Source organism: Coturnix japonica, chromosome 3 (assembly GCF_054131305.1).
Source record: "Coturnix japonica strain WE chromosome 3, WE-NBRP24, whole genome shotgun sequence".
NCBI classification, from domain to species: domain Eukaryota; kingdom Metazoa; phylum Chordata; class Aves; order Galliformes; family Phasianidae; genus Coturnix; species Coturnix japonica.
Genome location: NC_140665.1, coordinates 41,306,576 through 41,318,585, shown reverse-complemented (window position 1 = coordinate 41,318,585; position 12,010 = coordinate 41,306,576). Strand labels below are relative to the sequence as shown.

The window sequence follows — 12,010 nt, the reverse complement described above, 5'->3', positions numbered from 1 at the left end:
TATGCATTTACATCAGAGATGTAAATGTCCTTTCTGAGACGCAGTACTCTGTAGGAAACAGTTTTCATCAGAGAGGTAAACTCTAAGAGTTTAGTTCATCTCAGGGCAATTAGTGGTTCTCTATCAACTGAGTCAGAGATTCACTCTATTACACATATTTAATACACAGGCCTAACCTTTTACTTTTTATGTATTAAGTCCAATACTATTTAGGTGACTACACTGTGCTCTTCTTCCAGAACAAACTTTCCTATCTACATCCTAATGAAAAATATCGGTGCACAGGCATCACTTCAAGTTCATATTTATCTGAAAAGGCTTTGGCAGGGGAAAGGACCTTGGAAGTTCCTGGCTTGCAACTTTCTGAACTCAGCTAGCACTCACAACAGGTACCGCCTGCTGAAACATTTCCTTGCAGTCATCTGTAGCTTCACTTCTTTTTGTTCTCCACACCAATACATGCTAAAGCAATTTGGATTCTTAAGCCATCAAAACTATTTAAAAGTTAGCTCTTTTCACTTGAGGATAAACATGTAGGTACAATTCTGCACTGTGCAAACACTCACTGTCTCTGAGTAAGTTGCCCTGGACAAAACAAACCCAGAAAAAAACACATACAGGCTTTTGGGGGTTACAAGCAGAGTACAGTACTAGGTCAGGGAAACAGGAGAAAGCATGGATCTTCCTAACTCTCTGGAGGAACAAACAATAAGGGCTTCTGTTGAGATGAAACTTACATACTTATTATTCAGTCCTCTCTACCTCTCCCATTACTAGAAACCTCCTTGTGATCATAGTAAGGTTGCAGCAGCCAATGACCCCAGAAAAGGTTGACCAGCTTCAATCATCAGTATTTGGCCTGAGATGAGTGGAGGCCACATGCTGACTAGTCATGAGTTAGGAAACAGCACGGTCTCAAGAACCTCAGAATGACTAAGCACACTTGAAAATAAGTTACTGTGAATTTTCAGGCATGTAGCAAGAAGCACCACCTTGAAGGCCTTCCTGCCCAATAATACATCATGCTCTACTTCAGCAATGTCCATATTTAAAAGTATTTGCTTTAGTTTACTCCAGCAGCAGAGAGATACTGCCATTCTGATACAATTTAATACATATGCAGTAAAGTTCTTGAAGTAATCCTAAAAAAATGAAGAAAGCAAGCTGGTAGGATGTGCTACTGCCCTGTTTTCATGTTCTCACACTGTAGGTAACATATTTTGTGTACCTTTTTTTCTAGAACTTTCACTGTGTTGATAAACTCCTGTATACCATCAGACAATAGTAATGCAAAAATGACAAAAAAAGTAGATGTTGAAGTAGTAGAGAATTGCAGCCAGCGCCCAAAACCTTACCTTTCAGAGTTGCTTTTTTAAGTACCTTCATGGCATAAAGCTGACCTGCATCAGATCCTTTGATCTTCCTCACTAGAAATACCTGAAAAAGCAGACAGTTTGTGTAAATGGGGGCCAAGCTCTTAGTTACAAGCTGTGCAGGATTTAACAGAGAAACATATACTAAAATCTGGGAATTCCAATGAAAATTCTTAGCTGAAAGTACTTCATATGTTTCACCTGCAATTGGTTGAGCTGGTTCTGGAAAGCTTCCATTTTAAGCTTTTAATTCCTGACAAGGAAAATATGTTCAATATTATTAATAGACTTTTAAGATTCAGTTGAAGATGAGTAGTCATAATGAATGCATGCACATTTCTGCATAATATGAATGGCTTTACATGAAGTATGTAAAATCCTGCTTGTGCTTAGGAATACAGATTTTTATTTTTTTAATTATTTGAAGTAATTAAGGAGAAAAAAAAAGGTTTAACTTCTGTCATAAATCATGAAAGATGATTAACATAAGAAGTAAGGGAAGCAAAAAGTTTTTGCAGCTGAAAATTTGCTCAAGCATACTTAACAAAAGGTAGGATAATTTGGATTAATTGATAGGTCATTAAAAGAAGACACCTTTCCTTGTTACAGCATCCTAGGTTACAGCTTCTGACAGGGTAAAGTTTGAACTGAAATAAAATAAATTTTAGATGAATTTTTGTGGTTTGTTTGTTTGTTTGTTTAACTCCATGAAACAATTCTTCTTATCTGACTCTGAGTTAGTTTGTGCACTAGGACAACAGAAAAGGAACCAGTAATTTAGTACAGTCTTTATAGGATGTTCAGGATTTTAATATTTGAAAATTAATCAATATCTTATTTAATTTCCAGGACGCACTCCATCTGCAGAGGTCAAAAACACGACATCAGGGGCCCAACTCTTAATTCAGCACTTTTACTATTGGACAGAAGCTGGAAGTAAAGCCAAACTACAATCAAAGCACCACAAAGCCCTCATACGTAACATATACATATGAATTCAAGTCTAAATGAAATTATTTTACTGTAGAATGTCTACTTAGATTGCAAAAATATGTGGCAGCTATTTTAATTCATCATTTACTCAAGAGCAATGCAGCCTTGCAAATTGCCTCCATCCGAAACATGAAAAGCCAAAAAAAGAAAGGAGGAAGTCTGTTTCTAGCACATTATTCGTAAGTTGAAAGACACTTCCTTCTAAAAAACAATATATATAAAAATCTGTAAAACAACCAGTTTTCTCAAGTGCTCTCTGAGAAAAGGTTTGTGGGAGGAGATAACTTTTAACACCCTTCCAGAGAAGCTGAAGGGAAAAAAAAGAGTAAATTCTCTCTGAACATGTTAACCAGGACTCTTACATCTGCACAACATCACAGTTACAACACTCCTGCTATACGATCTGATACATTTTTGTTGAGGCTTTCATTCTCAAGATGTTTCCTGTACATGAGAGATATACACAGTTCTACAGCTAAGCTGCCCTAACTTGCTGAGATTGGGCACATGTTGCTGGTTCCTGTCTCCTGTTTCCCAGTTTGAAGAACGTGCAAGTACCTCTGGTACTCACAACTGCAGAAATAAATACGAAATCTGGATGCAACAGGAACACATAAGATTTTCTGAAGTGTTTTTCATTAACATTCATAATAAATTAAGCTCAGCTGCTCCAATATTAAAATGAAATCAATTCATTTAGAAGTTCAAATAGAAAGAAAAACATTGGGATATTTTTCCATCCAGTCCAAGTGAAAGGTTTAATTTTTGCATTGCTTCATAAGGGAGGAAAAAGTCTCAAAGTAATTTTGCCAAAACACTAGATTTTTAGCATTAATATTATTGTGAATAAATAGGTATGGATTTTATTATTATTATTATTACTTAAGGGAAAAAAAAAAAAAAAAAAAGGAAAAAGAGAAAATGCTAAATCCTGAAATCTTAATGTTATAATTTTAGGACTTACTGCACATACAACAATACAGTATGCTGCATCTGCAGAAATAGGCTACAGTTCTAGAAATAACCCCTATCCTCCACGTTATATTGCAAAACTAGTATCCTAGTTGCTAATAACTAATAACTAATCAATTTACATTCCTATTCACTGTTCAGCTGTTCTATGCAACATGGGATAGGGCATTTGGTCTGTGTTCCCTCCAAAACAGATGACTCAAGAACACCGTGTGCTGTTTCAGAGGGTACTGAAATTATCAAATGAAAAAGGAAAAAGAACAAATTAAAATGCATTGCATTACAAATTGGTGTTTGCTTCCCAACTATTCTTAAAGGTATAGTCTTGATAGTTCTTGAGACTAGTGGTCATGGATTACTTACTGGACTCCTTACATTAGCTATAAAATAATAATTTATCAGAACAGTATGGGCGTATTCCTGAGCAGAATTTCAGTTTTCTAGTATGATTTGCATGAAAACACCTCAGGTTATGAGTAAGCAAATGTATTGCTGGAACTAGTAAAAGCCCCTTAGCTGGAGTACTGAGTACACCTCCAAAATCCTACTCCAGAAATCTAAGCAAGCACTGTGACTTTCAATAGTGTTAAGCGTACTCCCTCTGAAACCAAAGGCAGTTTCTTTAATTCTACAGAAAATGATGTAAGTCTCAGGTGAGAAACCTGAAAAACATCTTTGCATCCCCAGAGACTTACAGATTTGAGTCATCAGCTGAAATACTGAAGTGGTGAAAATTCACACATTTAGAGGCTGCACAAAAATCTCTGACCAGACTTCACTTCTATGATGCTTTTGTGAATTTACTGGCAAATTTCACATGAGATACTAAAGGGGCTTACAATCGCACAATTTAGACAGGTCTAATGTCCACACTCACATACTGATCCTGCAGCAAACTGAGTGGAATGTGTCAAAGAAATCTTATCTCATTTTAGGAAGTGGTAGCAGAGGCTAGACGTTTCAATTATACAGTGCCTGAAGCTAGAATGCTGAATTTGACAGTTAATAATGAAATACATCAGTACAATCTAAGACATTCAAAACCCAAATATCATTACGGTGCTCTCAAGCAGTTCTCTACATCAAAACTTGGTAGTGAATGCTAATTCTTTTGATATCTGTCATCTCAGGGATCTTGTAACAACCTTTCTGATCAGTATAATTCTGGAATACTCAGAAAGCTACTAAATACACTCAAAAGAGCTGCTTTTTGTTTGTTTGTTTGAAAAGGAATTGCCTGTGGGATTGAGAAAAGCCTTGGACTTAAGATAAAAATGCTGTTTCTCAATAGCTTGTGGTCATGCAAGTAGGCAGTTTTTTCAGTACATGTGCTTTATGTATACAGTATGCATACATATATACTTTCATAAGCACTTGGCAGTGAAAAGTATAAAGAAATACAGTTACTGGTGTCGAAACTCAAAACGAAGACACTGCAATGAAAATTAAGTCCTTAGCATCTAAGTCTAAGAAAGCAGCTTTTCTTACAAAATCACTGTGAGGTAACCAGCAGTGTGAAAGTTGGGGACTTTAAAATATGCTTGGGATCACATCTCCCCTTAGCAGAAATTGGGAAGCAAACTTCTTTTAAGCTTTTCAGCATTCCTACAACTAAGCAGCAGTAGCACACTTACTTAACTAGTGAATAGGTCAGAAAGGGGGAAAGGAGTCTAACTTATAAACAGTGCTGTTCACTAATGCTTACTTCTGTTCCTTAGACTAGGTCCAGAGTGAGAAATATTATTTTCTAAACTGTTCTATATACAGGATACCAGTAAAGACAGACAGATTATTAAAATGAAGGCAGAAAACGTTTATCTGCCTTTACAATACAGTATTTCTGGGCAGTGTTATCAGTGAAAATGAACTCAGAGAAAGAATGAAACATTTTCATTGTTGCTCTAAGTTATTAGAAGGCATTAAAAATTACCTTTCCATATGAACCTTGTCCTAATACTTTCAGCAGTTCAAACTGAGAAGGATCTGCTTTTTCAAAACCTTCCTTCACATGGTGACTGATGTCTATTTCCTTCACAATACCTTCTTCCTGCAAAGGAAATAACAAAAAAACAAAATTGCCAAATCAGAACCATCATCCCAAGGAAACATACTGTTAATTAAAATCTCATCTTGTGTAATGCTTTAATCATGTTTGAAATTTTGAAAATAGAAGCAAATGTTTGTTCAAATATTCCATGTGCCTTTAACATGCAGGACAGGGTAATGTGTTAGATACCAGGACATCCTCCTGTTCATCAATCTCAATATTATATCAAAATAAATCTATAGCAAACTGAAAGAGAAATATACCACAGAGCTCAGTGCTTATGGCAGACCTTGATAACATAGTTCTACGTTCCCAGATTAGTACTACAGAGACTCCAGCACACTTCTTTCCACATACTTGCTCATTGCTTCATTCTTGCTCAAAGCATCACTTCTAATTCACCTTAAAAAGCAAAGCTCACTTTAGGCTCAAGCAGCAGTTCTTACGAGTAGACTATAAAGAAAGGGCACTAGTGAAAGTACATCTTCCAACTCACCTTGAACAATGGAAAATTACTACTGGTAGCCTTCTAAGCAGAAAACAAATTAAAGATTTAGATGTGAAAGTGAGGTGGAAGGGGAAAGAATGGCAAACACAAGAGACAGCTGTACAAGGACTATTTTTATCTGTAACAAGGGATATTTGATTTAGTAGTTCATATAATGTTATTATGGCATGTTCCTCTAAAAAGAGAGTGGCTGGGTTGCAGGAGAGCCAGAGGGATTACACTGAGTTTGCAGCAACATAGAAATTCTTTAAGCTGAAGAGAAACCTGAAAGAAATATCTTCTCTTCAAGGACACAGTGGTGAGGGAAGATACTATTTACATGCCTTCTTATTTCTGAACTGCTTTGTATACCTACATTTGAGGGCACTTTTCTATTAAAAATAGTTGTTCTAATTTCTCAACAACTAAAGTGTGGTTTTTTAGTATAAGGTTTATTTTGTTTGATTTCCCAGATTGAGGGGAACTGCTCACTTAGGAGTAGATCTGAATATTTATGCATCTACTAAAAATCACTGGAAACTTTGAAACATTACTGTTAGTTTGAATTTTGCTGTAATTCTCCTTTTCTTTTCTTTTTTTTTTTTTTTTTAGTAAGATATATTGATATATAACACATGTATAAAGCTTTTTTCCCTTCTTAAGCTACACATAGTAAAAATAGAAATAATAACCTAAAATGAAATTGCATTCACAAACATATTTGGCCAAAACATATTCATTTACTAAATTAAACAAATGCTCATTCTTTCACTCCATCTCTCCTCCAAGAAAACTGCTGTTACTTCCTACCAGCTATAATAACTCATCTGATGCATGGCTAGCATTACCCTAACAGTTCTGCAAGCTGCAGCTTCATCCCTCTTCTTTCTTTCCTTACTCTTTACACTCATGTGCTTTGGAATGGGGACTATATCCTCTTCTTGGTTTGGAACGTTTCCTGTACTTTACATATGCTCCCAGAATAATGGAAAACAATCATCATCTGACAGCAACTAGTTTTTGTGATCCTAATTCCTCTAGTTAAAGTGATTTGCATGAAGGGAAATGCTTGATACTAACAACCAGTTTTCACAGAGAGATTTAAAGCTTTTCTGACAGTGTATAACTGCCAAAAGCCTCTTATTTTTCTGGCTTTAATTACTGTGGAGAACAGAGTATCTTTCTGATTAAATATGTATGTACATATACATGCTTCATTTCATTCTTCTTCCATATAATATAAACAATAATAAACTAAAATAAATTTTCAAAACCACTGTTTCTTATGGAACTATAAGGAGAAATGGAAGTCATCATCAAGTCCTGGACTGGTGAGCTTTTATACTGAGGGACATGCATTTTTACATTAACTGCCTGCAGCTGAGAAATGTGCACTCTGTTAGGAATATCATTTTGAGATAAGCCTGTTGGGCTATACTACTGCTTTGGTAAAGTATCTATGTAATGTGGATCACCAGCCATTGTACACACAAAGAGTTATTCCCCATACAGTCAGGCTCCTACCCTGATTCATCATCCTTTACTCTGTACACCAGACCTTATATGTTTGGGAGTTGATTCTCCACTGACCATAAACAGTCTTCTGGGATGACTGGCTTCCACAGGCCAGCATCTCTGTGTGTACGTCTCTTAAGAAATATCAAACAGTGAAAATACTGAATGACTTCATTCTCAAGTAAGAACACCTTCACAACACTCAGTCACCGTTTCATGATTTTGCTCACCCCTGTTTGCCCAGAAGCACAGCAAGGACCATCCCTCAGAACAAGATGAAGGCAGAAGGAAAAAAAGACGAACTTCAGTTTTATATACTCCATCTTCCTCAGATTTGCTTCTACTTTGATCTAACATCTCAAAGTTTGTGATTGAAATCTACTACCTGAAGAGAACACCAAATCCAGTCATTTTTGTGAGGCTGCATTTCAGCCTGAACCATGCAGTCATTTCAGCTACATTTGCAAGTTTAAATGATGAGTGAGTTTCAATTTATCCATTAAGATTAGTCATCAAAGCCACAGGTCTACAACCATAAGCATTTTTCCCATTGTGTTATTAAATTTAATATAACTTCTTCCATTCAGTGTGTTCAGTTACAGTAATGTCTTGGGAGTATTAAGATGATGAATTCAAGCATTCCCAGAGAATAGCATAATTATTTCATAACTTACCATAAGAACAATACTTTAATTACATGTATATTTAATTAAATCTCAAAAAATGTATATATTTCAAAAAGAACAGGACCACGTAGAAGGCTGGGTAGTGTCTTACCATTGCACTCATTTTAAGGAGGGAAAAAGGCTGTTAGAATATGATTCAAAGAATCATAAAAGTGTTGGTCAGAAGGGACTTCTGGAGGACATCTAGCCCAACACTCCTGCTCAGACTACCACAGACACTTGATCAGGCTGGCTGGTTTTTGTCCATTGTACTTCTCAGTACCTCAAATAATGTTGCTTGAGCCGCTTCCTATGAAAGATTATTCTTCTTCAATTTGCCTGGCGCAGAAATGCCCACAGTCATGTCAAGCTGCCTGCTCTAGGGGTTCTTAGGAGGAAGCAGGATGTTTATCTAGGAAGGCAGGATTTCCTGTGGATTTCCTGTGGTCTCCTCACTAGGAAGAGGCAACAAAGCAGCATTGAAGAAAAACGTGCCAGACTGCTCCTTTGTCTGCCAATCACCACTACAGTGGCATTGCTTGTGAACTGCCAGGGGACAGCTGGTATTTTAGTTGGTATGACAAATCCCCACCTCCCTCGAGACTGAACATGAAGCCCCTTTAAGGAAATATATTCCCATGCATTGTGTTTCTTGCTCTCCGACACTGGGCTGAGGTATTTTAAGTTCAGCCATTTACAAGACTTCAGCAGAGAAACAGTCAAGGCTGAAAACTATCCATTTTCCCACAACATCAGAAGATGCTGAATGCCTTTACCACCACTCAGAATCAATGGAGCAACCACACTACCACACACTTAACCATGTGCATTAAGCGACTATCAACACCAGGCACTTCTATTTTTATTGAAGCATCAGCATGAAGATTCTCTTGTTAGAGTAGTTAGAGCTACTGAGGAAATGTAATTTTCTGTAACTACATAGTGGGAAAGAGTGAAAGTGAATTGGAAATATGCAGGATGAAGCACTGGTCTTAGAAATGCTCTTGACTGAGCATCCTGTATGCCATGAAAACATACTACATAAAGAATTGTGTTAATCTAAATTAGTGGAAGGGAACACATTCTCAAAGAGATGATAACTTGGAGTGATTAGAATTCAGATATGCAGGTGTAATCTTAACAAGCAGGACCCAAGGTGTAAAGGTACCTGAAGGTACCCTAATTAGTCTTACAATGCTTAGCTAATTCTTGAGCTGCTTGGTGGCTTTCTGTAGATTTCCACAAATAAGCAGCAGCAAGAAAATTGTCACTGATGTTTGTCTAGAGCTATCCAAATAGTTTAGCTAAGGTTTTTTTGCTCTTGCCTATTAGCCAATGATGTGAGTAAAGACCACAGAAGAATCCAAGGGTTATCAGTGCCAGGCCATGCATTTCCTTGCACACATTCAACATCCTCATAACTTATTTGGCTGCACAAATATTTGAATGACTTCTGCTTGTTTTACCCTCCTAGAAAAACAAACATAGTTTTATGGTTCCATTATAATATTCTTACTTACTTGGATTTTCCCCTATCATCCCTATGATGGAATGTGGGATAATTTTCCTCAGGTACTGATGATTAGAATGAGAACTAAACTAACGGAGTACAAGTGCTGTGGGCAGAACTCCAGTTATTTTTATTTTGAGCTGCATTTTTCAATTGCTTGGTCCAGCAAGCATAACTTATCTGCACTAGCAATTTGCATTACAACAACTAAACTGATGCAAAATATTCATACTGCAGACAACAATCAGACTTCTGTGCACAATATGTAGAAAGTGGAAAGAATTCCAGTCTGGAAAAAAATAAACAATCCATGTTTCAATCACCAAAATGGTTTTGATCAGTAACTCAAAAATGAATGTTCCACAGTTTGGTCTTGCAACAGCTGTGCACAGCAGCCCAGGCTCTTGCTCCCTGCTGACTTGTCCCGACACTGCATTAGCAGAAATGCTTGTCTTGATGAGGCTTAATCTTTTGCAAACTTCTGTAAATATTTACGTTTGCACAAAAAGCATCATCCTGTGACAAAAGTGAGACAGCTTCAAGGAAACACATAACTGAGCAACACAGATGATGGGAGAGAGGGCAATGAACTGCATGATGATGGAAGACAAATAGAGTGTTTTTCTCTGTGCTAATTAATATAAGACAAACCAATTCAGAACTGCTTTCCATTATTCACTTAAGCACTCACCTGCACCCCAATTCAGTAGAAATTTTGGACAAACAAGTAACCCAGGATATAGACATAAGTATCTTTTTTATCTCCTTTCCATTGTGACACAGGATAACAGAGCTTCTGCCCTTGCCTGTGACTGCAGATAGCTGAGATGCATCTGCTTTGGTATTTCCCGGAGGCAGCAGGGGCAACACAGAAGGCAAGCTGCTCCCTCTAACTCTGATCTCAGCTCACTTACAAGATTTCCTCACACAGATTTCGGAGAAAGATGCAGTAGTGCTCAGATGCTGCCAGGAAGCAACCACAGAGAACTTTTCCAACTGACAGAAAGTAATGACTCACTGTTGCATGTATGAGAAGGACTGGAAAATGCAGGAGCATAGACTTGGAAATGGGATACAAAAAGTCATGTGGAAGCACAAAACATTCAGGAGGGTAGCCCTTTTCAGCCACATAGCCTCTTGTTGCCCACACCACAGCCCTTCAGCAAGACCTCCCCCAGGTCTCTGAAGGAGAGGAGCTAAGGTCAACTTCAAACCCAGAGACCACCTCTCTTGTGAACAATACATTTCAATCACATGCAATACCTTTCCTTTCCAAGACTTCCTGAACTGGTGTGAAATAGCTGGGAGATGGTGCCATTCCAGAGACACCTACTTTTAGCAACAGATAATTTTATGCAATTACATTACACAGAAGTTAGATATGTTGCTAATGGAAGATGGTTATTGGTTTGCAGCTTGTTGGACACAATTCTGATCTTTCTTCCTTTACCTCCCCAGTTTCACACAATCAAAACTGCCATGCACCCATGTTGCCTTCATTTTCCAATAAAAATATCTGGAATTTTAATATGCGGATTTTCCAGCCTTCATATCTGACGGGCTTACATGCTTTAGGGACTGAAGTCCATAAAGACATGAATTAAAATGTTGCAAGAGAAAACAATGGTAATCCTAAAGAGAAGTTATCTCTTCCAGAGAATCATTATTAGTATGTAGCATATGCTCAAGATACAGACTTTATTTTGTTACTTGCCTTACCATTTGGTAGGTTACCACGTAATATAAAACCGAATCACAACTATTCAACATCCAAGTATCATAGGCAACACAACACTTCAAAATAACATGGTTCATTAGGGAAGCACATTTAAAACTCTGATATGGGAACAGTTAGGACAGGATATGTCTGACAATAATGATTCCAGTTTTCATCACTGTTTCAGAGGTTCTACTCTGGTTCAAGCCATAGGAGAGTAATTTAAATCAAGATGTAACAGGCTATTTGAATGCCTAGCACAGGAAATTAAATGCTGGCCTGTGTTCAATTCTTTAAGAAAAAATATTCACATTTAAAAAAAAAAGTATATAAGTATTTTCATTAGCCTCCTCTCAAGCCCATCTCCAGTAGTTTTTAGATTTAAAAGAAATAAATAAAAAATAATTAAAAAAAAAAATATTAAATCTTCCATTTTAAAAGAATGCCCAGTGTGCCAAAGATCCTCTCTCAACATTTCCCCAACTCTGTATTCAACTTTATTTTCTTCTTTTTCTTTCTCCTTTCTTTCTCTCTTGCTTTTTCTCTTTCTTTCTTCCTTCCTTCCTAATATGTCTTGACATTTGAGGTTCAGCTGAAATAAAACTAGAAGCGAAAAAAGGCTTTCAGGAGAATCACAGAGATCAAGGCCAGCAACTACAATGATGTGCTGGATAAATTGGTGAACTCCATGAGCTGGAAGTTTGAGTATTAGAGAGATTTGGCTTCTGTGC

The 12,010-nt window shown here is 37.0% G+C and overlaps 1 protein-coding gene across 4 annotated transcripts in view; it reads right to left on the bottom strand.

The window, feature by feature from the left end:
- The window catches only part of RPS6KA2 (ribosomal protein S6 kinase A2), a 216,835-nt gene that overhangs the window by 77,958 nt on the left and 126,867 nt on the right, over positions 1–12,010 (bottom strand). For all 4 annotated transcript variants that reach the window (XM_015858006.3, XM_085543446.1, XM_015858005.3 and 1 more), the window contains exons 2-3: positions 5,269–5,385; positions 1,356–1,437 (exon numbers count right to left, since the gene is read on the bottom strand). In XM_015858006.3, the coding sequence (XP_015713492.1) occupies positions 1,356–1,437; positions 5,269–5,385 (199 nt within the window). The remainder of the gene's footprint in view (positions 1–1,355; positions 1,438–5,268; positions 5,386–12,010) is intronic.